The sequence below is a fragment of the Heterodontus francisci genome, chromosome 3 (assembly GCF_036365525.1).
Source record: "Heterodontus francisci isolate sHetFra1 chromosome 3, sHetFra1.hap1, whole genome shotgun sequence".
NCBI lineage: Eukaryota > Metazoa > Chordata > Chondrichthyes > Heterodontiformes > Heterodontidae > Heterodontus > Heterodontus francisci.
The window spans coordinates 139,313,109-139,339,676 of NC_090373.1; the positions used below are offsets into that span (position 1 = coordinate 139,313,109).

The 26,568-nt window shown below is 40.5% G+C and overlaps 1 protein-coding gene across 1 annotated transcript in view; it reads left to right on the top strand.

Moving 5' to 3' along the window:
* The first annotated feature begins 22,409 nt into the window (after positions 1-22,409).
* The window catches only part of eya4 (EYA transcriptional coactivator and phosphatase 4), a 549,227-nt gene continuing 545,068 nt past the window's right edge, over positions 22,410-26,568 (top strand). The window contains exon 1 of the mRNA XM_068026406.1: positions 22,410-22,457. Coding sequence (XP_067882507.1) covers positions 22,425-22,457 — 33 coding nt within the window. The 5' untranslated portion in view covers positions 22,410-22,424. The remainder of the gene's footprint in view (positions 22,458-26,568) is intronic.

Sequence of the window (26,568 nt, forward strand, 5' to 3'; positions counted from 1 at the left end):
CCTCGATATCATTTTTATAATATGGCAACTAGAGCTGCACGGAGTACTCTTACGTATTATCTAACCAAGGTTCAGTACAGGTTGAGCATAACCTCTCTACCTTTCAATCCTATTCCTCTAGAAATAAAGCCTAGTGCTTGGTATTTTTTTGTGAACTTGCTAACCTGTGGCACAACTTTGAGTGATTGGTGTATTTGTACTTCAAGATTCCTTTTTCCTCTACCCTGTCCACCTTTCAAATAATGCGACCCCCACTATTCTTGCTACCAAAATGTACTACCTCACATTTATCTCTGATGAAATTCATTTGCAAATTGTTTGCCCATTTTGCAAGTTTATTAATGTCTTCCTGTAATTTGTTGCAGTCCTCCTCAGTATTGACTATTCCTTCAATTTAGTGTCATCCGCAAATTTAGAAATTGTGTTTTTGATTCCAAAGTCCAAATCGTTAATGTAAGTTGTGAACAGCAGTGATCCCAGCACTGATTCTTGTGGAACACCACTTTCCACCTTCTGCCGCTCTGAATAACTACCCTTTACTCCCACTCTCTGCTTTCTGCCTTGAAGCCAGCTAGCAATCATTTTGCCACTTGTCACCTAACTCTGCATTTTCTGACTTTATTCATTAGTCTATTATGGGGCATCTTTTGAAAATCCAGATAAATTACATTTACTGCATTACCATTGTCTACTTTCTCTGTTACCTCCTTAAAAAATTCAATAAGGTTGGTCAATCAAGATTTTACCTTTGAAATCCATGTTGACTGTACATTATTATATTTTTCTTTTCTAGATGTTCTTCTGTTCTCTCCTTTAGTAGGAATTCCATTATGTTTCTTACCACCGATGTTAAGCTGACTGGTCTATAATTCCATGGGCATGTTCTGTCCCCCTTCTTAAATATAGGAATTACATTATCTATCCACCAGTTCTCTGGCACTACACTTTCTTCAAGCGAATTATTAAATATGTGTAGTAATGTTTCTGCTATTCTTCCTTCATTATTGATTCCCTAACAGAGCTGGCATTTCAGCAGTACAAGGAATGGGAAAGTCCATAGAGTGACCTGAAACAGACCAAATTAGCATGTGTGACATAAAAGCAAAATACTGCAGATGCTGGAAATCTGAAATAAAAACAAGAAATGCTGGAACCACTCAGCAGGTCTGGCAGCATCTGTGGAAAGAGAAGCAGAGTTAATGTTTCGGGTCAGTGACCCTTCTTCGGAAGCATATGTGACAATTGGGAAATGGTGGAAAATTCATAGAATAGCAAGGACGCTGCAGATTACCACAAACTATCTGGATGGGCAAGTGATCCATATAATCAAAACATCGCCATTCTGGTGCCCAGAGCACATGTTGCTACTGCTGCGAAGGCAATTTGAATATTATGGACAATTCTATGAGATGATGCTCCCATTTGGGAGCTACATTTGCAAAATCACCACTGCAGAATATATGTGAATTTGAGAAAGCTGAGCTGATGAGCAGTAGCAGCAAAATATGAACCTCGCTTTGGAATGATTATACATTCAAGATTAACATGTCACTAACAAGACTGCCAATCAGCTTGCTCTTAGTATGCCATAATTCAATTTGACTTTTCCACACCATACTGGCATTCAAATTTGGAAATTAAAATGAGGTCCGCTTGCAAATATATTTACAAGTTGTGATGTATCAAAAGAATATTTGAAAACTTCATCACTTTTCCATTATTTACATTGGAAAATAGAAACAAGTTTACAAATACCATCATGTGTAGTCAAGCTTAAAATACTTCCCTAAAATGAAAGACCCTACTTCGCTGAATTAGAAATAAAAACAGAAAATTCTGGAAAAGAACAATGGCTCTTTCAGTATTTGAAAATAAAAAAAGAAAGTTAACTGTTTTGGGTAAAGAATCTTTGTTAGAACTGGTGACTCTTTCTACATGAAGTGTTAATGTATGTTTTCACTTTTCAGGTGTTGATGCATCTATTGTGTATTTCCATCAATTTCTGCTTTTATTTCACTTCTTTGGCATTGAGAGTTTTTTGCCTTTTAAACATTCCTTTCCATGAGGTTGTAAACTTTTCATTCCGAACATGTAGCTCCTGTTGAGGCATGCCATATGAGTACATGTTCGCAATTTTGTAAAAGTACTGACCTTTTCCATGAGTCGATACACATCGAGTTTATTGCTGATGATGAGTTATGCAAAAAGGGCTTCACAGAGCACTCCTACAAATAGTTATTTCAACAGAAGTTTCTAGTTTTTAACTAGTGAAAAACAAAGTGGTTATCTTTATGGGTGTGTGCTGTTCTAGAGCCTTGTGAGCACCTGGAGTTTCACACTTATGTAACTAACCAATCACACTGCACAGGATAATTTTTGGGGTTGAGCTTATGTTAGCATGTTTGTAGATGCATTCTAATTTGACTCTTCAATTGTGCATTAGTTTGATGTCAAAGCGCACTGAGTAAATCTAGGGAGCCAAAAAAAGAAAATAGCTTTCATTTAACACCATTAAACTGTGTTTTTATTGTTGTTCGGGCACTGGCTCCCGTAAAATGGGTCTTACACAGCTGGCAACCACATCAACATAAACCTGCCAGATTCTTTTTTAGATTTTGTAGAAGACTGGGTCTTCCTGGCTGCCAGTCGTCTTACTGGAGTTAGTAAATATTGCTGTGGTGGTAGCACCACATTTTGGTGATGACATCATCATCGCAGATGAATGTCACCATTATTTCCATAATAATGTTGTGACACAAAATACACGCACTGGCCAAATGTAGTCATTAAAAGTGGTCTCAGACAGTAGCTAGAAAAGAGAAGACTGAGCAGTAACCTGATGCAGTTATTAAAAATTATGTAGGAGTTTGATAGGGTAGACATAGAGTTGATGTTTCCACTTGCAGGGGATTCCAAAACCTGGAGCCATAAATATCAGATAATCACTGGTAAAACCAATAAGGAATTCAGGAGAAACTTCTTTACTGAGAGACTGGTGAGAATGTGGAACTTGCTACATATGGAGTGGTTGAGGCAAATAGCAGAGATGTATTTAAGGGAAGCCAGATAAGTACATGAGGGAGTAAATGAATAGAAGAATATATTGGCCTTAGTCTCTACAAAGTCTGTGCTTGGGCTTGACTGTGAGGTAAAGACAAATCCTGCAGTCTGAGCATTTGCAGTGTGCAGACTTTCCTGGGATGCATTAGTAGCATTTAGTCAACCCAACTGCTGAAATATTTTGCTTCAGTTTCTATTAGTATTTACTTGCTTGTTTTTCAAAATTATTTGAGGAAGAGCTAGTGAATACATTTCTAAAGCTTTATTCAGGTAAAGTTTATACTGAATATTTTATTTTCAAACAATCTGTGTGTGTGTGTGTGTGTGAGAGAGCGTGAAACAGAACAGGGACCTAAATATGGCAGACTCTACTGATTACATATTAGTTATCTCTCTTACTTATGTTTGAGAATAAATAGAATGTTTATATTTCAATGAAAAACTCAAATGTGTCTCTATGTATAATAGTTGTGTGTTTTTGAAAATAATTTAAATAAAAACTGGATCCCAACGTTCAAAAAGACTATCTGGTCCATCAAACCTGCCCCACACAGCCATGGTGCCTGAAGCGTCATGGTTAGACACCTCCTACTACCCAGCAGCTGCGTTATAGGAACAGGGGTAGACCATTCATCCCGTCGAGCCTGCTCCGCCATTCAATTAAATCATGGCTGATCATCTACCTCAACATCTCCTGGGACAGGCAAAAGAAAATAAAAACCTCAGCTAATTAGGAAAAATAAATCTGCAAAATACCTATTCAATTCTCTTACGTGGTCAAAACTAGTGCAGGAGACCACATTGCCTATGCTTATATTATGTGCTATTACACCTACCTTTTTTAGAAGACATAATCTCTACCCCTGTCAAGAATTGGTACAGTTTTCTTTTCAAGCTATGCAGAGAGTTGGCTCTCACTGGCAACTTATTCCAGAGGTTTACTACTACTTCTTTGACCTCCTTGTCTCAAGAGACAATGGGTAAGCACATAGAGGTGGTCAGTGGTTAGTGAAGCAGCGCCTGGAGTGGCTATAAAGGCCAATTCTAGAGTGACAGACTCTTCCACAGGCACTGCAGATAACTATTGAGGATAACAGAAAAACTGCAGGTTTACTATTCTCTGGGAAACGGGAGAACTACCCAACATTTAACCTAGCTCTACTCTTGCATAAATTGTGCACAACTCTTGGCCTTTCCCAATCTATCTATAGGAACAAAATGTAATCCTTTAACAATTTTAAATACTTCTATCAAACCACCTTAAATATATACATATATATATCTAAAATGAATAGGCCCAGCTTTTTAAAATGATTGGAGTAACTAAGGTTGATGAAGCTGGAAATCATTCTTGTGACTCTTTGAACTTTTTCCATAGCCTCTATATCACCCATCAGATACAGAGACAAAAAATTGGACACAGTATTCTAAACGTGATCTAATCAATGTCTTGTACAAGGATCAAATGGTGTGCTTTGTTTTCCATTGAATTGTCCTTTTATACAACCTACTACCCTATTTGTTTTGGAAGTGAAAATAGGGCATGTTGTGTAACATGTTGTCTTCTCACCCAGATTACTGACCAGGTGGTGAAGCTGAAAATTATCCACTGCCACTTTACTTCCCAAGAGGTGAATTTGAACATTAACACCACAGTGTCTATGTGCATGGCGGCATATGTGTCTCAGCAATAGAGAGAGAGAAAAGAAGACGGAGACAAAGTTAGTGTCTTTCCTCAAGCTAATTTGAGGTCTTATTTCTTTTACATCAAGAAACAAGCCAAATAATTAAACTTGAAAAACCTCTTAGGAAAACTCTGATTAGCATCATCTGTTTTGTACTGACAGAAACATAGAACATTTTAATTACTGACAGCTTGGCCTGGCCTAATGATATGGAGATGTAGTTCAAATCCCACCATGGCAGTGGGGGAATTTAAATACAGTTAATTAAGTAAATCTGGATTTTTAAAAAAAACTAGTATTAGTAACACTCCCACAGGGGATGCTGAGACCAAGTGGGCCCACATCAGAGACGCCATCTATGAGTCAGCTTTGACCACCTACGGCAAAAGTGCGAAGAGAAATGCAGACTGGTTTCAATCTCATAATGAAGAGCTGGAACCTGTCATAGCCGCTAAGCGCATTGCACTTTTGAACTACAAGAAAGCCCCCAGCGATTTAACATCCGCAGCACTTAAAGCAGCCAGAAGTAATGCACAAAGAACAGCTAGGCGTTGCGCAAACGACTACTGGCAACACTTATGCAGTCATATTCAGCTGGCCTCAGACACTGGAAACATCAGAGGAATGTATGATGGCATGAAGAGAGCTCTTGGGCCAACCATCAAGTAGATCACCCCCCTCAAATCTAAATCGGGGGACATAATCACTGACCAACGCAAACAGATGGACCGCTGGGTTGAGCACTACCTAGAACTGTACTCCAGGGAGAATGCTGTCACTGAGACTGCCCTCAATGCAGCCCAGCCTCTACCAGTCATGGATGAGCTGGACATACAGCCAACCAAATCGGAACTCAGTGATGCCATTGATTCCCTAGCCAGCGGAAAAGCCCCTGGGAAGGACAGCATTACCCCTGAAATAATCAAGAGTGCCAAGCCTGCTATACTCTCAGCACTACATGAACTGCTATGCCTGTGCTGGGACGAGGGAGCAGTACCCCAGGACATGCGCGATGCCAACATCATCACCCTCTATAAAAACAAAGGTGACCGCGGTGACTGCAACAACTACCGTGGAATCTCCCTGCTCAGCGTAGTGGGGAAAGTCTTTGCTCGAGTCGCTCTGAACAGGCTCCAGAAGCTGGCCGAGCGCGTCTACCCTGAGGCACAGTGTGGCTTTCATGCAGAGAGATCGACTATTGACATGCTGTTCTCCCTTCGTCAGATACAGGAGAAATGCCGTGAACAACAGATGCCCCTCTACATTGCTTTCATTGATCTCACCAAAGCCTTTGATCTCGTCAGCAGATGTGGTCTCTTCAGACTACTAGAAAAGATCGGATGTCCACCAAAGCTACTAAGTATCATCACCTCATTCCATGACAATATGAAAGGCACAATTCAACATGGTGGCTCCTCATCAGAGCCCTTTCCTATCCTGAGTGGTGTGAAACAGGGCTGTGTTCTCGCACCCACACTTTTTGGGATTTTCTTCTCCCTGCTGCTTTCACATGCGTTCAAATCCTCTGAAGAAGGAATTTTCCTCCACACAAGATCAGGGGGCAGGTTGTTCAACCTTGCCCGTCTAAGAGCGAAGTCCAAAGTACGGAAAGTCCTCATCAGAGAACTCCTCTTTGCTGACGATGCTGCTTTAACATCTCACACTGAAGAATGCCTGCAGAGTCTCATCGACAGGTTTGCGTCTGCCTGCAATGAATTTGGCCTAACCATCAGCCTCAAGAAAACGAACATCATGGGGCAGGATGTCAGAAATGCTCCATCCATCAATATTGGCGACCACGCTCTGGAAGTGGTTCAAGAGTTCACCTACCTAGGCTCAACTATCACCAGTAACCTGTCTCTAGATGCAGAAATCAACAAGCGCATGGGTAAGGCTTCCACTGCTATGTCCAGACTGGCCAAGAGAGTGTGGGAAAATGGCGCACTGACACGGAACACAAAAGTCCGAGTGTATCAGGCCTGTGTCCTCAGTACCTTGCTCTACGGCAGCGAGGCCTGGACAACGTATGCCAGCCAAGAGCGACGTCTCAATTCATTCCATCTTCGCTGCCTTCGGAGAATACTTGGCATCAGGTGGCAGGACTATATCTCCAACACAGAAGTCCTTGAAGCGGCCAACACCCCCAGCTTATACACACTACTGAGTCAGCGGCGCTTGAGATGGCTTGGCCATGTGAGCCGCATGGAAGATGGCAGGATCCCCAAAGACACATTGTACAGCGAGCTCGCCACTGGTATCAGACCCACCGGCCGTCCATGTCTCCGTTATAAAGACGTCTGCAAACGTGACATGAAATCGTGTGACATTGATCACAAGTCGTGGGAGTCAGTTGCCAGCATTCGCCAGAGCTGGCGGGCAGCCATAAAGACAGGGCTAAATTGTGGCGAGTCGAAGAGACTTAGTAGTTGGCAGGAAAAAAGACAGAGGCGCAAGGGGAGAGCCAACTGTGCAACAGCCCCAACAAACAAATTTCTCTGCAGCACCTGTGGAAGAGCCTGTCACTCCAGAATTGGCCTTTATAGCCACTCCAGGCGCTGCTTCACAAACCACTGACCACCTCCAGGCGCGTATCCATTGTCTCTCGAGATAAGGAGGCCCAAAAGAAAGAAGTATTAGTAATGGTTCCATGAAGCTACCAGATTGTCATAAAAACCCAACTTGCTCACTTATGTGCTTTAGGGAAGGAAGCCTGTCATTCTTACCTGATCTGGCCTATATTTGATTCCAGACCCACAGCAATGTGGTTGACTCTTAACTGCCTTCTGAAATTGTCTAGAAAGTCATTCAGTTGTATCAAATAATTATGACAAAGTATAATAAGAAGAAAACCAGAGAGTGCACCTGGCATTACCTAGACACTAGATCTAATACAACAAAGGCATACTCAGTCCAGTGGATTCTGCAAGGTCCTCCTCATTAACATCTGGGGACCTGTGCCAAAACTGGGAAAGCTGTCCCATAGACTAGTCCAGCAACAGTCTGGCACAGTCATATTCACAGAATCATACCTTTCAGCCAATGTCCCAGACTCCTTCATCTTCATTCCTGGGTATGTCCTGTTCGACTGGCAAGGCAGACTCACCAGAGGTGGTGGCAGAGTGGTAGACAGTCAAGAGGGAGTGGCCCTGGGAGTCCTCAATATTGATTCTGTACCCCATTAAGTCTCATGGCATCGGGTCAAACATGGGAAAGGAAACCTCCTGCTGATTTACCAACAACTGCTCTCCCTCATCGGATGAATCAGTACTCATCCATGTTGAACACCATTTGGAGGAAACACTGAGGGTAACAAGAGCACTTGTACTCTGGGTGGGGGATTTCAATGTCCATCACTAAGAGTGGCTTGGTAGCACCATTACTGACTCAGCTGGCTGAGTTCTGAAGGACATAGCTGTCACACTGGGCCTAGAGCAGATGGTGAGAGAACAGAAACGAGGGAAAACCTACTTGGCCTTGACCTTGCTAATCTACCTGTCATAGATGCATCTGTCCAGTACAGTATTGATCAATGTTCCTGCTAAACTGTGTGGCCACACAGCAGCCTGGAAGGTACCGTGAGGCACCATGAACATCCCCATCCTCTGTGATGGTGGAGTCCAGCAAACTTGTGCAAAAGACAAGACTGAAGCATTTGCAACTATCTTCAGCCAGAAGTGTGAAGTGGATGGCCCATCAGCCTCCTCCTGAGATCCCCATTATAACAGTCTTCAACCAATTTGATTTCTTCCATGTGGTATCAAGAAACCGCTGAGCGCACTGTTTACGACAAAGGGTATGGGTCCCAATGACATCCCAACTGTGTTCTGCTCCAGAACTAGCCATGCCGCTAGCCAGGGTGTTCCAGTACAGTTACAACACTGGCATCTACCCGACAATGTGAACAAATGCCCAGGTATGTCAAGTCCCTGAAGGTAGCAGGACAGGTCGATAAGGTGGTTACGAAGGCATATGGAATCCTTTCCTTTATCAGCCGAGGTATATAATACAAGAGCAGGGAGGTTATGCTGGAACTGTATAACTCATTGGTTAGGCCACAACTTGAGTGCTGTGTGCAGTTCTGGTCACCTCATTACAGAAAGGATGTAATTGCACTAGAGAGGGTACAGAGGAGATTTACGAAGATGTTGCCAGGACTGAAAAAAATGCAGCTATGACGAAAGATTGGATAGGCTGGGGTTGTTCTCCTTGGAACAGAGAAGGCTGAGGGGAGATCTGTTTGAAATGTACAAAAGTTTGAGGGGCCTGGATAGAGTGGAGGTGAAGGGCCTATTCACCTTAGCAGAGAGGTCAGTGATGAGGGGGCATAGATTTAAAGTGAATAGTACAAAAATTAGAGGGGAGATGAGGAAAAACTTTTTCACCCAGATGGTGGTAATGTTCTGGAACTCACTGCCTGAAGGGGTAGTTAAGGCAGAGAGACTCAACTCATTCAAAAGGAGTCTGGATATGCAACTCAAGTGCCGTAATCTTCAGGGCTACGGACCAAATGCTGGAAAGTGGGATTAGAATAGGTGGATCGTTTTTGAGCCGGCACAGACACGATGGGCCATGTGGCCTCTTTCTGTACCTTAAACTTTCTATGATCTGCTATCAGTTCTTGGATGCCTCACACCTCCCAAGTATTGCTTCTATCCATATAAAGAGTTTGAGTCTCCCACTGGTACTATTGAGTGGGTGCAGCCGACATCCCACCCACCACTCACGCAATTTCTACCACATTGAAAATTGTCCCCAATATGAGGAAACTAACAACTACACGATCAAACCAAACCAAACCACTATAAATTTCAGCCCATGGGGTGAGTATACTACTAAGCTTTTAATTTAATTTAAATTAATCAACTGTAAAATAAGAATAGATCAATTAATTAGTTAAAAATCTAAAGCCATTTTGATAATTCATATAATTAATATCAGGGTTCAATTAATTAATCAGATCTAGGGGATAAACTTAAAATTAAATAACAAGGGATAGTAACACTAAAGGGTTCTGAATTTTTCAGTAAATTAATATCTGAGGTATGTAGATAATGAGTTAAATAAAAACATTTAAATTAGCTCCCTATACAACAGTGATGTCAGCACAAGAGAAGCAGTTGATTGGTGAGTATTTATTTAAGTTTTGAGTTTATTTCTGTTAAGTCAGTGAGTAGTCTAATAAATAGAGGTCTGGCAGGGCATCTCGGACCCGTGGAGTGCACATTCGCTACATTTAAAGAGGAGATAGTTTAGTTACAGTCAAGGTACATTCCCATAATGGGGCAAGATAGGACAAACAAAGCTGGAGCTTCCTGAATGACTAAAGAGATAGAGAGTAAGATGAAGCAGAAAAGGTGTGCATATGACAGATGTCAGGTTGATAATACAGGTCAGAACAAGGCTAAGTATAGAAAGTTCAGAGCGGAAGTGAAAAAAGAAATGACAGCAGCAAAGAGAAAGTATTAGAAGAGACTGGCAGGTAACATAAAAGGGAATCTAAAAGTCTTCGACAGCAATATAAATATTTAAAGGGGTGGTAATTGGAGGAGTAGAGCCCATTAGGGACCAAAAGAGGATTTATGCATGGAGGCAGAGAGCATGGCTGAGGTACTAAATGAATACTTTCAATCCATCTTTACCAAGAAGAAGATGCTGTCAAAGTCATAGTGGAGGAGGAGGAAGTTAAGACACTGGATGAGTTACAATTTGATAAAGAGGAGGTATTCGATAGGTTGGCTGTACTTAAAGTTGAAGTCACCATGACTGGGTGAGATGTATCTGAGGATACTGAAGGAAATAAGGATAGATTTTGCAGAGGCACTGGCCATAATCTTCCAATCCTCCTTAGCTACAGAGGTGGTGCCAGTGTACTGGAGAATTACAATGTTACACCCTTGTTCAGAAAGAATGTTAGGATAAGCCCAGCAGCTACAGACCTGTCAGTTTAACCTTGGTGGTGGGACAGCTTTTAGAAACAATATTCTGGGACAAAATTAACAGTCACCTGGACAAATATGGATTAATTAGGGAAAGCCAACATGGATTTGTTAATGGCAAATCGTGTTCAACTAATTTGATTGAGTTTTTTGATGCCAGGGAGGGTTGATGAGGTAATGCGGTTCCTGTGGTGTATATGGACTTCCAAAAGGCATTTGATAAAGTGCCAAATAACAGGCTTGTCAGCAAAGTTGAAGCCCATGGAATAAGAAGGATATTGGCAACATGGATACAAAGTTGGATAAGTGACAGGAAACGAGCAGTAGTGGAGAATGGTTGTTTTTCAGACTGGAAGAAGATATATAGTGAGGTTCCCCAGGGGTCAGCATTAGGATCATTGCTTTTCTTGATATGTATTAATGACCTAGACTTGGGTGTACAGGGCACAATTTCAAAATTTGTGAACTGTGAGGAGGATAGTGATAGACTTCAAGAGGACATAGACAGATTGGTGGGATGGGCAGACATGTGGCAGATGAAATTTAATGAGAGATGTCTGAAGTGATACTTTTGGTTAGGAAGGATGAGGAGAGGCAATATAAAATAAAGGATACAATTCTAAAGTGGGTGCAGGAGCAGAGGGGCCGGGAATATATGTGCACAAATCATGAAGGTGGCAGGGTAGGTTGATAAAGCAGTTAATAAGGCATACAGGATCCTGGGCTTTATATATAGAGGCATACAGCACAAAAGCAAGGAAGTTATGGTAAACCTTTATAAAACACTGGTTCAGCCTCAACTGGACCATGGCGACCAATTCTGGGCACCACACTTTCGGAAGGATGAGAAGGCATTGGAGAAGGTGCAGGAAAGATTTACAAGAATGCTTTCAGGGATGAGGGACCTCAGGTATATGGATAGATTGGAGAACCTGGGATTGTTCCCCTGAGAGGAAATTTGATAGAGGTGTTCAAAATCATGAGGGATCTGGACAAAATGGATAAGGAGAAAGGAAGGATCGAGAATCAGAGGACGCTGATTTTAAGTGTTTGTTAAAAGAACCAGAGGCGACATGAGCAAAAGCTTTCTTTAACAGAGCAAGTGGTTTGGATCTGGAGTGCACTGCCCAAGAGTGTGGTGCAGGCAGATTCAATTGTAGCTTTCAAAACAAAATTGGATAATTATCTGAAAAGAAAAGAGTTGCATGGCTATGGGGAAAAGGCAGGGGTATGGGACTAACTGAGTTGCTCTCAGAGCTGGCCTCCTGTGTTGTAACCATTCCATGATTCTATTCTATGACTTCTTGGAAAATGTCACAGTGGAACTTTGCTGGAATATTGAATATATTAATATCCATTCTTAATTTAAATTAAGGAAATTTCCATCATAAACTAATTCATCATTCCCAAACTTCGATCCTTAATTATTCCTCGCAGTAAATATAAACACACTTTGTCAACCTAACACATATGTTTGAAAATTCCTGTCTAATGATTCACAAATAATTTTGTATTTAACAATCACTGTCTGGTTGTTGCAGTTGTCATGCAGGCCCCCACCTGCCAAGCATGAGGCATATTAATTTCGCCACATGGACATTAAATTTCAAACTGTTGTTGAAGTGAAGAAAGGACTTACTGTAAACAAAATTGCCAGATCTTGGCTGGAAAGACATGTGCATATTAACATTCAGTGCTTGGAAGGATAAAGCAGCCATTCCCTGTCACATGCAACCCACAATGGACTCTTGGCTGGAAAGACATTTACATATTAACAGACAGTGCTTGGAAATGACAAAGGACCATTCCCTGACACATTCAACACACAATGGACTTTTGATCACCAGACGTTGAAGGTGGGGAGCTCGCATTCCAGGTTGACTGCTATGATGGCCAAATACACAAACGGACATGGTCAAACCAGCTGGTCACATGACTAACCTGTTGGGAAACCTGAGTTTTTTTGAATTTGTAGAAACAGTTTTGGCAGAAAGCAGGATGCTTCTGGCTGGCTCGCCACAGCCTCTTCAATCTACCTGCTCCCATCTCTTTCTTACAGAACTCCAAATCCACTGAAGACACATGAACCCCAAGAGGGAAAAGTCTCCTACAACGAACAAGGTTTAAGATGAATACTGGGCCCCAATGAAAAGCAAGAGCTACCTACAACAAAGGACACTACAGTGAGCTCGAAGAACCGTAACACAAAAAACCTCCTCAGATATTGCCTCAAACTTTTCCACTTTATTTTTTCTGTTTTCTTTCTGTCTCTATCTGCATCTGTGTATCGCGTGTGCATGCTAGTGTGGGCGCGTCATGTATCCATAGGCATTAACCAAATTAGAGGTTAAGTTTAAGTTTAATAAAATTTCACCTTTCTTCTTTAAACCTAAGAAAGCCTATTTGTGCTGGTGTCTTTGCCTTATAATTGGAAAGCAGTGATCAAGGATTCACCAAGGGGAAGCTAAAAACACGGTGTGTTTAAAATTAAACCATGTTACGGTAAGACCAGGTGAAGGCTGAAAGGGAACCGTAGACCTCTTTCTCACCTGGTCGTAACACATTCAATAAATATATGGGCAGGTAGGAAAGATACAAAACTGACATTGTAAAGAAAAAAAATTACATCCTATATTCTATAACCATCACCCAAGTAAAACTGCTCTGGCTGTTTCTATAGGACCTGGACTGGACTGCTGGATTTTCTGAAGGCAATTATTCCTAAAGATATTAACCATCTACTATCTGCTTATAATGGAAACTTTAGGTATTTTTGGACAACATTAGGGTTTTTTCCCTTCTTAAGGACAAACTGGTGCACAGACTCCAAAGTTGGTTTTCACTTAATTTTGCGATGAAAAAGCTTATCTACCAGAAATTGTCATAAATTTTACAATGCAAATTTAAATAGTCATTCACAAAAACCAAAAATTCTGCTTACAGAATATTTCAAATAAATATATATTTAATCAACCTAAAACATGTTGGAGAATCCAAGTGCAAACATTTTTGTTCACCATTTTGCAAAAGACAAAGGAAGTGAAACACTTCTTCAGTATCTTACTTTAACCTTGCAAATGAGAAAATGTCAGCTTTCCTCTCTACACAGCTGGAGATTACAACTTTAATTATATTAAGGAATGGAAGCAATATTCTACCCTGCACCCTATGTCATTCTACTCTAATTTAGGAACAGTTCTGTCCATTTCAAATAAACCGAGTCAGTGGGTGAATAACTAAGTGAATGTTGTCACAAGAATATCAATAAAGCATAATGCTGATTGTTTAGGTGCATTTTCCCCACTAGGATTTCTGTAAAGCTTAATGGTGGGCATCTGATATTTTCATACCATGTTTACTTGAACTTTAAAGTAATCTCAGCAGTACAATTAGATTACAGATGTTTGCCTTCCAAACTTGGGTTGTGTCTGAGGAAAATAATTTGAACTATATAGCACTAGAGTGAAATACAGGCAGCAAAAGTGGTGGGAATATTTTGCAGTGAGGAATTGAGTGCCACACAAGAAGCATGTGGCTTCAGTGGACCTTTCCCTACAGCATTTGGCTTCAGTGTAATTTTTCCTAAAGCACATCGGTGCCAATATGCTAAATATGTCGAGTGGCAATTGTCATGCAGGAGCCCACCTGTCAAGAATGAGGCATATTAATTTTGTCATATGAACATTGATTTTAAACTTGTTGGAAAGAAGAGAAGGCCTGTTATCAGGGCTGCCAGACACTTATCTGAAAAACATTTGCATAGTAACAAACAGTGCTTGTGGAGACAAAAGGACCATTCCCTGACACATACAACCCAGAATGGATTTTGATCACCAGACATTGAAAGTGTAAAGAAGTGCATTCCAGAGATTGCGAAGGTGATACTATCCACAAAAGCAAGGACTGGTTAAACCAGCTGGCACATGACTAACTGGCTGCTCCAGGGTTTTTTGAACTAGCCACAGAGTTTTTGAACTCAGAAAGACTGTTTGCTCCTGGAGTGAGAAGACCTCTCCTGTCTGCTCCCATCTCTTTCTCACAAGCCTCTGGACCCACTGAGGACACATGAACTTCAAGAGAGAAAAGCCTCCCACATTGAACAAGATTTAAAAAGAATACTGGGTCCCAACAAAAAACAACGCTGTGTTTAAAATTAAACCCTGTTACGGTAAGACCAAGTGAAGGCTGAGAGGGAATCCTAGACCCCCTTTCTCACCTGGTTGTAACACAGTATTGTTTTATTCTAATGAAAACAAATCCCTCCACCCAATACCAGTAGACAAAGGATTCCAACAATCCTAAATTGCTTGAGAGAATAATATTTTCCATAAAAGAGCAACGACAATTTAACATCCTATTTAAATTACCCAATCACTCACAATCTTCTAAATAAGCAAACTCAAGTTCTTAGTGAATAGACAGCTGACCGGAAAAAAAAATGAAAATTTAGTGAATTGATAGAGACAACCCTAGGAAGAGGAAACAGTAACTTTTTCTTTAGGCCAATACCAATAATCTAAAAGATGTATAAATGTTCCTTTTCCAAATCAATAATCCATTCTAATAAAGGTGGTACAGGAGTGCACACAGAACAAAAAGGTGAGTTTAACCAAAGAGAGCTCAGGAGAAAGTAAAGATGAACAGAGATAAAGCACCATTCCTAGCAAATTAGGTTTCAGTTGGGTAAATTCAAATTTCACAAGTAAGGAACAGTGGAAATCCAGCAGACCGAGAGAGCTATAAAAAGCATCAATGAGATACAAAAAAGTAATAAAAGGTACAAAAAGGAAATTTGAAAATATAATAAATTCACTGTGAGAAAGAGTGGTAAAGGGAATGTAGGCCCATTAGAAAAGTGCATGTGACACTATATTGGATAATAAGGAAATGGCAGACTTGTTAAATGAATTCTTGGTAGCTGTTTTCACAGTGGAGGAAAAGGACAAAATATCAATGCTACAAAAGAATCTAAAAATAAATTTATTAGTGATTTATTAGAAATTAATGAATTTAATATGAGTTAAAAAAGAGGTAATGGAGAAAACAATGGGAATTAATCTACAGGGCCCAATGGTTTCCATCCTGGCAATTAAAAGAAATAGATGAGGAAATTGTAGATGCATTAGTTATAATTTTCCAAAGCTCTACAGATTTGAGAATTGTGATTTTGTATTGGGAAATTGCAAATGTCATTTCATTATTCAAGAAGGAATGGAGGGAGAAACGAGGTAACTACAGACCTAACAGTTTAACATCAGTTGTGAGGAGGTTACTGGAATCTATTACCAGAGGCAAAGACACTGGGCTGAATTTTATAAGTTCACCACTGATCTCGGACCCCCTCCCCAATGTGGCTGGTCTGTCCCCGGAAATGGTATCAGGCGCCACTGCGCAGGTTCCGACGCCATTTTTAAAGGGCTTTGAGCCCTACTTTGCAATTTACATTTTTAAAGGAATACTGATTTTTTAAAAATACATAAAGCGATCCCGACCCTCTCCAACATCCCCCTCCCCCCCCCCCCCCCCACAATAAGCATAGAGGTAATTACCTGCCCCGATATTTACCTTGTGCTGCCAACTTCCCCCCCCCAAAGTTCATCAACTTTAAACTTTACCCCTTCCAACTATCCCCTAGACCAATGAAGCTAAGCTGGCCCCACTTCCCCCACCCCACCCCCGCACTGAAAAACGTACCTGCTCCGCCCTCCCCACCAGTGTTGCGCCTCGGATACCCAGACGGGTATCCAAAGGCGCAGTTGTGCTGGCCACCGCCACCATTATGGCAGCAGAATGGATGGCGGGAGCAGGTAAGTAATTAATTAATTAATTAATTAATTAAAATAAATTTACCATTGCAAATTTGGCTCCCTTCGCTGAGCAACAGGGGTGGCCGCCACGAGGTATCGCTACCACCGGCAATATCGGGCCAGGCCTTCCCAGCATCGAGGTCTGTGGCAGGCCTCTGCCAGAGGCATTTTCTGCCCTCCCCACCCCCGCCATGACCCCTGACAAAGGTAGGGGTGGGGTTGTAAAATCCAGCCCACTGAGCACTTGATCAAAGACAGAGTCAGCATGGATTTGTGAAGAGTAGGACATGTCTGATTAATCGAGTTAAATATTTTGAGGAGGGGACTAGGATGATGGATACAGGAATATGAATGTGGTCGAGAAGGACTTCCAGGAATTGTGTAATGAAAATTCGGTCATGTGTCACTCTGTGTCTGTCTCTGTTTTTTATTATTCATTCATGGGATGTGGCCATCACTGGTAAGGCCATCCCTAATTGCTCTTGAGAAGATGGTGGGCAGCCTGCTTCTTGAACCACTGCAGTTCATGTGATGAAGGTGCCTCCACAATGCTGTTAGGTAGTGGGGTTCCGGAATTTTGACCCAATGACAACGAAGGAATGGTAATGTATTTCCAAGTCAAGATGGCATGTGACTTAGAGCAGAAATTGGAGGTGCTTCCATGTGCCAGCAACTCTGTTTTCTAGGTGGTAGAGGTTGTGGGTTTGTGAAGCACTGTTGAAGAAGCCTTGGCGAGTTGCTGCAGTACATTTTGTAAAATGGTACACACTGCAGCCATGTTGTGCTAGTGGTGGAGGGAGTGATTGTTTAAGATGGTGAATGGGGTGTTGAGCAAGTGGGTTCCATGGTGTTGAGCTTCTTGAGTGTTGTTGGAGCTGTACTTGTCCAGGAAAGTGAAGAGTATTCCATCACACTCGTGACTTGTGCCTTGTAGATGGCGGAAAGGGTTTAAGAAGTCAGGTGAGTCATTTGCTGCTGAATACTTAGCCTCGGACCTGCTCTTGTAACTGCAGTATTTATGTAGCTGATTCAGTTAAGTTTCTGGTCACTGGCAACCCAAGATATTGATGACGGAGATTCAACAATGACAATGCCATTGAATGTCATAGGGAGCTGGTTTGACTCTATCTTGTTGGAGATGGTCATTGCCTGCCACTTGTGTAGCATGAATGTTACTTGCCACTTATCATACCAAGCCTGGAGGTTTTGTTGCATGTGGGCAAGGACTGCTTCATTATATGAGGAATTACAAGTGGAACTAAACATTGTGCAATCAGCAGTGAATATCCCCTCTTCTGACCTTATGGTGGGGGGAAAGTCATTGATAAAACAGTTGAAGATGGTTGCGCCTAGGTCACTGCCCTGAGGATCTACTGTAGCGATGTCCTGCAGCTGAAATGATTGGCTGCCAATAACCACAAGCATATATCTATATTCTAGTTATGACTGCAAAAAGTGAAGAGTTTTCCTCCTTATCCTCATTTGCCTCATTTTTAATAGGGCTCCTTGATGCCACACTAGGTCAAATGCTGCCTGATGTCAAGGGCAGTCATTCTTACATCACCTCTGAAAGTCAGCTCTTTTGTCCATGTTTGGACCAAAGCAGTACTGAGGTCTGGAGCCAAATAATCCTGCAGAACTCAAAGTGGGCAATGGTTAGCAGGATTTTGGTGAGTAAGTGCTACTTGATAGCACTGTCAACAACACCTTCCATCTCTTTGCTGATGATTGAGAGTAGGTTGATGGGATGGTGACTGGTCAAATTGGATTTGTCCCACCTTTTGTGGACTTAGAATCATAGAAAGTTTAAGGCACAGAAAGAGGCCACATGGCCCATTGTGTCTGTGCCGGCCGATAAACGATTCACCTATTCTAATCCCAGTTTCCAGCATTTGGTCTGTAGCCCTGCAGCTTACGGCACTTGAGGTGCATATCCAGGCTCCTTTTGAATGAGTTGAGGGTCTCTGCTTCAACTGCCCTTTCAGGCAGTGAGTTCCAGACCATCATGGTAATCATGGTAAATCGGTAAATGAGATGCTGTTTACCGATTAGGCATGCTACAGCCTGCCGGACTACATATTGAGTTCAGTAATTTCAGAGCATGATGAACCCCCTTATTATTTTTAGTATTATTGTTTCTTTTTTCTTTTTATTTTAGTTTGTTTCATCATTCATTTTTTTTTACCATGTACCTGCCCATTGGTTTTTTTTCATATTTGAGCTTTTGGCCTGGGCTGTTCATTTTTCTGTCAATTAACATCCTCTCTGCACTCAGACTTTGTCTTTCAGCACACCATTAACACCCCTTTGCCTTTGCTCCATGACCTTCTTGTCAGTTATTCTCTGTGACCCTCTGTCCTATCAACACCTTCCCTTTTGTTATCTCTTGCCCCAGCCCCGCTGTATTTGCTTAAAGCCTATTCCATTTCTGACCTTTGCCAGTTCTGATGAAAGGTCACTGACCTGAAACATTAACTCTGCTTCTCTCTCCACAGTTGCTGCCAGACCTGCTGAATATTTCCAGCATTTCTTGTTTTTATTTCAGATTTCCAGCCTCTGCAGTATTTTGCTTTTATTTTAGTGGTCAAACAAGATCTTCCCTTAACAAATCCATGGTGATAATCCTTGATTAACCTGTGCCTTTCTAAGTGACAGTTTATGTTGTCTGTCAGAATAGATTCCAATAATTTGCTCACTACTGAGGTTAGACTGACTGGCCTGTAATTATTCAGTCTATCCTTCACTCCCTTTTTAAACAGAGGCAAAACATTAGCAATTCTTCAATCTTCCGCACCATACTTGTATCCAGTGAGGACTAGAAAATGATGGTCAGACCCTCTTCTATTTCCTCTCTTACTTCCTTTAACAGAAGTTAATAGAATACATTTCATCTGGCCCTGGTGATTTATCAACTTCCAAGGATGCTAATCCCATTAATACTTCCTCTCTCCCTATGTTTATCACACCCAATACTTCACACTCTTCCTCCCGAACTACAATATCTGCATTGTCCCCCTCTTTTGTGAAGACAGACCCAAAGTATTCATTAAGAACCATACCATACAGTGCATCAAAAGATACTTGTGGGACCAGGAGGAGCATGAAGGTCACATGTGTTTTTCTCATATATTTGGAGCAAGCTACAGTGGTCCCTTTAATGATTACTGGTTAGGCTGTTTTACATCAGGTACCAATGGGCTGAGCATGAGCAGCGCATGCTCCACGTATTGACACCTGAAGACTGCAACCGATATTATATCCTGATTTATTTATTTTAATAAGTTCCTTTTCAAGGCCTGCTCAAAATTGCCTCGGGTGACCAGTGGGTAGTAGGTGTTTAAAAAAAAAAGCCTGCCTAACTACTATTTTTCAGTGTGAACAAGGCAGTAGGCCAATGAAAATTGCCACCATTGAATTTTAAAATGTAGAAATGATCACTTCTAATATGTTTCTTCTACAGCTCTTAACATTTTGTAAGACTTGTATGGTTTATATTTTGTGTATTATGAAAAATCCATGAAAAGGGCTTTCATAAAGAAAGCAATGTTAGTTTGTGTTAAAATAGATCTTCCATAATGTTCTATATAGTAATATTTGCTTTATAATGCTTCCACAGCTGTCCTGTTTTAACTATGGCTGGTAAAGCACTCAAAGTCTAAGTATAGTTACTGCAATGGTAGTAAGTATTTAGATTGACTTCACAGCTACCAGAATTATTTAAGTCAAAGAATCGAGAACATTTCCCAAAACATAATAAATATAACTTCAATTTCACAGCATTTAAAAAAAGATCAATAAATATATTTCAAATGCATTGTGTTTCAATATTCAAATAAATTCTGGTGGTAATGGATACAAATGCAACCTTCTTATCAGTATATTTGGGAAAAGAATGCCATGAACAATACCGATTTTTTTTCTATTTCAGCAGATTATTTACATGGTGCTGCAGGTTGAATGTGGAGATTGTAATCTGAGGTACTGAAAATCCAGAGTTAGTACTAAACATTGAATAATATTGATATTAATGACGTCTCAAAGCACTTTACATTCACCAGATTACTTTTGAAGTGCAGTCAATGTTGTTATGCAGTCAAATGCAACAGCTAATTTGCACAGACGAAGGTCTAAAAAGCAAAAATGTATGAATGACTAGACAAATTTACTTTTGGTGATGTTAGTTGAGGGAGCTTTATTGGTCCGAGCACTAGGAGAACTCCCTATTCTTGTTTGAATATGTCCAGCTGAGCAGGCAGACGGGGCCTCTGTAACTCATCCAAAAGATGGCACTTTTGTCAGTGCTGTACAGCCATAGTACTGTACTGAAACACTCCTACAAGTTATGTACTCCAGACTATAGTAGGGTTGAATGAAATAAGTATTTTGTTTTTATTCTGACACCATGAAATAAATATTCAAAATATTTTTTTCCCGGAAAACCGAATACAGACAGCTGATAAAGGGCTAAAATTCATTTGTTTTGACATATTTGACCTGAATAGTATATGAGCTTGTATCTGTTCAGCATATAGGCATTCTGCACGGGAGATTCAATCTTCTCATATGTTTTATAGAGAAATATTGTCCTCAAGATATTCAACATTGGAAAGTCTTTTGGAAAATGAAATTTTTCCTAGTGTAGAATTTATCTAAACATGCTTGAATTGCTTTTATAAACTGCTTCGGAGATTTGAAATTATGCCACATGTGGCATTTCTTTAAATTAAGCTTCACTATGGAGCGTTCTTAAATAAGTAAAAGGAAGCAGAAGTAGATGGCAGTGTGATTACACTCTGCTTCCATCTTTGATATTTGATATTGCTGCAGTAAATGCAGTGCCATAGAACAATGACCTAGTCATTCTCATTCAGATATATTAACAGAATTGGGTTGTTACAAAAAAAACTTGAAACAGACAGGATGAAAATGTAAATATACTGGAAATAAATATTTGTATATCAAGAAGGGAGAGGGGAGAAAGTCAAATGTTTGAGCAAAAGAAAAGTGTATCAATGGACATCAGTGTGTCACACATGTAGTGTCAAGACAGCTTGAAAGGTGCTAATTGGCCTCCTGCAACTGTCACACTGGTTTAGTTTTGTCATTTGAAACCTTTAGCAGGCAATTGAACACTTTAAGGCAGCAGGGCAAAAGATGAGAGTAAAAAATGTTTTACTCACTTACCACAATAATGTTGTATAAGTGTACCATCAAAATATATTTTCATCTTTGTAGATAGAATGATGTAACTGAAATACGTAAACTTCATTAAGCTGGGGCAATGATTTTATTAGGTGCTTGCTATTCATATCGCCCTCCTATCTCCCACAGCAAGCAGCTTACTTGATCAGCCTGACATAACCAGGTTAGTGCCTATCATTTTGCACGTTACGAGAAGCAGCCTGTTCTCTATCATTATGTGTATTTCGCATAATCCTAAAGGAATTTATTGTGCCTTTGAGAAGGGATTGTAGATTGGTAATTGGATAAGAATCCTTTCTGCTAGAATACCAGGCCGATTTGCAGTTAGGGGGGTTGTCACTAAATGCATATTGAGTGTTTTGCTCTGTATTCTAAAACTTTTTTTCCAATGTTATTTTCTCAGGAGCTGGCTTTGTGGTTGGTTTTACAGGAACTGCTCACACACTTTATAAAGCACCTTCGGACTGGCTGCTTTGTTGCCACATTTTAGGTAGTTACTTTACCAAATGAGACCATATTTCAAATGTTTCCACACAAATGTCGCACATTTTTTTTTATAAAAGGAAACAAGTCAAAATCTCATGTGCCATATAAATGTTTCGATTAAAATTAGCCTACACATAAAGAGTAGAAGCAAATGCAATCTGGTTTTCTTTCAGCAAGCATACTATAATCTGGAGGGGCAGCAAAAGCTTCTGCAAATTAAAGAGAAAGGAAACCTAGGAACCCCCCTCATGGAAGACCCACAGGACTTAAATGAACGATTGGTGAGTGAATTGCAATGTAAATCTTTTTTTTACAATGATTACTTCATGTTGAGAAAGGAAAATATTTGAAAGGTGTCCATAGAATTTCATTGTTGAAGTTTTAGTTATTAACACAAGTTCATTATTTGGGTTTTTCGTATTTTTTCTTTCCAAAATACCACCAGAACTAAATTGGATAGGATTGTAAAATTAATTTGTCATTATATAGTTTGGTGGAAAAATAATCTGAGGGAATTGAAGGAGATTTCTTTCTGCCTAGATGTAATTATCTTTGAATGGAACATTTCCGCATGTAATGAATTTTTAAAAATGAAATAGGAAATGATACTGGGAATTTCTCAAAGCCATTATTTTTGATGTTGGCACTGTTTGTCCATTAATTAACATACTTTATGTTTCTTTTTTTAACTGAAATTTTGAATAATTGTTATGATGCATCAAGCTGTTGTCCTTTCATCAACAAAATGTGTCCAACCAGCTGAGATGTATTTTTCATCATTGTAACTTGCCACATTTTTAGCATGCCATTTAAAATAAAAAAACATACTGCTTCGTTGGAAATGTTTATGATGCCTTTTGGATTTTTAATATAAAAATAATAGAAGTTTGGAACACTGTTGCATTTATTAGTTTCTGTGTAATGTTTTGAGAAAATGCGATTAAGTCAGAATGGGAGAATCAGGCCAAAGAGCATTGACATAAAGATAATTTTTCTGTGAAGTTTCAGTGGAGTTATAAGCAATTGAAATTCTGATCTCTTGTTTGCCTTAGCTTGCTTGATAACATATTCCAACAAGCTTTGTAAACTCTTTGACCAGGGATGTGTAGGTACTCAGAGCTTGGCCAGCTTAAAGCAAAAATAAAGCTGCTAATATTCCTAATTGTGTAGCTATTCAGTTGCTAAAATATAGCTCACATTCTCTTAATGTAGATCTTGCATGTTGCGGAGATTACATATCGGACATTCCTAGAGAGAGAGAGAGTAATGTGAACTGGTCAAGATATCTTGGTATTAAGCAAATCTAATGCATAGCTGGATAAATAAATAAAATAAAATATCTATTTATCCATGTTTGAGCCCCCTATTATGCATTAGTGGATGCTGACAAAAAGTAGAAAAACTATTAATTTTAATATATTAGCAGTTTCATACAGGATGGATTTTTTTTGTTTTGTTTTACAGAACTTTTCTTCTTGTATGACAACGCTCTTCTGTATTTAAGCAGGACTGTTCCTGAGTTTTTACTTTTTAGTTAGACTATTGGATTAAACAAATGTGTGCATATAGTTATAAAATACTTCCAGTATCAGTTAAACCATTTGTAGCTATTTTTCATGTAGTAATGACACTGGAAACCACAGTCCATTGTTTATTCAGCCCCAATAACACCGTAACACTCTCCATGATACAACTTGCAACCATTCAGGAATTTGCTAAGGGAGGATTTGTGTTGTCACATGAGTGCTAATGTTTCGTAACCAGCTGCTTATATGACAGTTGAACTACTGTATGTGTTAATTCTGTAGTCACCACAAAAGCCAATGGAAGCACTTGTTGGCTGTACTGTCTGATTAATAATAGTTACTTATAATAACCACAGTGTCTTAACAATTATACTACTGTCCTCTATTCTTCAATAACGGTAAAAGCATATGTAGTTATGTGTATATATATATATATATATATACATACGCTTGAGATGGCTTGGCCATGTGAGCCGCATGGAAGATGGCAGGATCCCCAAAGACACATTGTACAGCGAGCTCGCCACTGGTATCAGACCCACCGGCCGTCCATGTCTCCGTTATAAAGACGTCTGCAAACGCGACATGAAATCGTGTGACATTGATCACAAGTCGTGGGAGTCAGTTGCCAGCATTCGCCAGAGCTGGCGGGCAGCCATAAAGACAGGGCTAAATTGTGGCGAGTCGAAGAGACTTAGTAGTTGGCAGGAAAAAAGACAGAGGCGCAAGGGGAGAGCCAACTGTGCAACAGCCCCAACAAACAAATTTCTCTGCAGCACCTGTGGAAGAGCCTGTCACTCCAGAATTGGCCTTTATAGCCACTCCAGGCGCTGCTTCACAAACCACTGACCACCTCCAGGCGCGTATCCATTGTCTCTCGAGATAAGGAGGCCCAAAAGAAAAAGAAAGAAAGTATTTATATGTAATGTATATTTGATTCGTTGTATCTACCACCTCCCCCTGCACTGCCCCTATTTATCTTGCCCTCAATCTGCAAAGTGCAACATACAGGCCATTTTAATGATAATTCCACAATAGTGTAGCTGTTGGCTGTTTTCTGTTACCTTCTTAAACATGATAGCGTGGCAATGGTGACATCAACCTACAACCTTATTTAAAATTTCAATACACTAACTACTCTTACTGACAGCAGTATCTTCTTGTTTATTTCAAATTATATTATAAATAGAGATTGTAGAGGATGAATTAAAGGCACAGATCCAACCACCCCTGCATTTTGGCCCACTGTTGTTTAGGGATGAGTAGGACATACAAGTTAAAAGTCATCAAGTGACTGCATACGTCTCAGAAATCAGTCAATCCCCTCCACCGTCAGATATGCAGTGCACAATAATTTTCTCCATTTCCCATTGCCCTCTTTCCCATTCCAAAAACACTTGTCCTGAAATTGAGGTCAGCAGATTACATGGATGAGTAAGCCATTTGTAATGAAAAACAAGAAGGATATCATATCTCAGGTGTAAACTTATAACTGGCACATGACATTGGAGGTTCAACATTACAATATCATTCAAATTTACACGTAGAACTCCAAATTCATAAATAGAAAGTTTTTTTTAATAAAGGAGGAAATCATGCTCAAATAAAGCGACTATATCATTCATGAACAGTCATGTCTTTTCTCTCCCTTTTTTAATTTTAATGAATTACATTATGAGTTTACCAATACTTTCAATTCCTGTGAATTTAGCATTTTCACTTTTGGTGATTCTGAATCTGAACTGATTCAAATTGGTGTCGCTCAGATTTGTTTGCTCCCCCAAAATTTGCCTTTATGTATTAAATGCAATCGTGCATGAGCTTCAGCCTGTTGTAAGCAAATTAGCACCAGGTTGCATAAAAATATACAAAAGCTAGTTGCATCTTTAAGAAATCTGAGGGCTGAATTTTAATCGCATGCCGCGCTCCTTGGTGCATGCTTTCAACTCGACGGCCTTCCGACACGGAAGTGCCGTCAAGCAGCCCCTGCGGGGGTTTATTTAAACAGAGGGGACGGAGCAGCCACCCCGGATAACATGCAGGGTGCGACCGCCACATCCCCAGCAATGGTGTCCGGCACCACCGCGCAGGCACCGGTGCCATTTTTAAAGGGCTTTAAGCCCTTAGGAGAAATTTTAATATTTAAAGGAACATTATTCATAATTTTTTATTAACAGTTAATAAATATGTGGAAGCCCTTCCCCAATGCCATCCCCCCCCCCCCACCAATGGTCATTTAAGTGGCACTGAATATCAGAAAAAACTTTCTTCCCTTCCCAAACCTTCCCCCCCAACCTTCTAACATTTGGTCTCTAACCCCTTCCCACTATTCACACAACCAATAACATTTGTTTTCCCCACTCTGCCACCCCTCCCACCCTGAAAACTCCATGCGGAGTTCCGAAGGCACGCGGAGCACAAATGGCGGCCATAAAATCGGTGTGGGATGGCTGCCGCCTGCAGGTAAGTGCATTTACATGTTATTAATGCTAATTTGCATATGGAGGTGAAGGGCCTGCGCCGAGATCCCCCCACTGCCGCAATATGCGGTGGACCCTTCTCGTCATTGCGGGTCAAGGCAGGCCTCTCCCCGCAGAATTTTACTGGCCCCCGCGCCGTAACCCGCAGCATTAAGGGGCTGATAAAATTCAGCCCTGAATCGCAAGTTGCAGAAGCATGGGTTCATGTCTGTGAGTTCCCAAGCATAGCCAGTTGGCAGGGGAAAGATGCTAAGTGATGTTGAGATAGTTCTCCATAGGAGAACAAGCTTCACCCATTTTATTCATAATCTTGCACAAATAATAAAGAAAAATAATGCAGTGCTTTCATTCTGATAAAACTATTGGTGTAATTGGCACTTGCATGG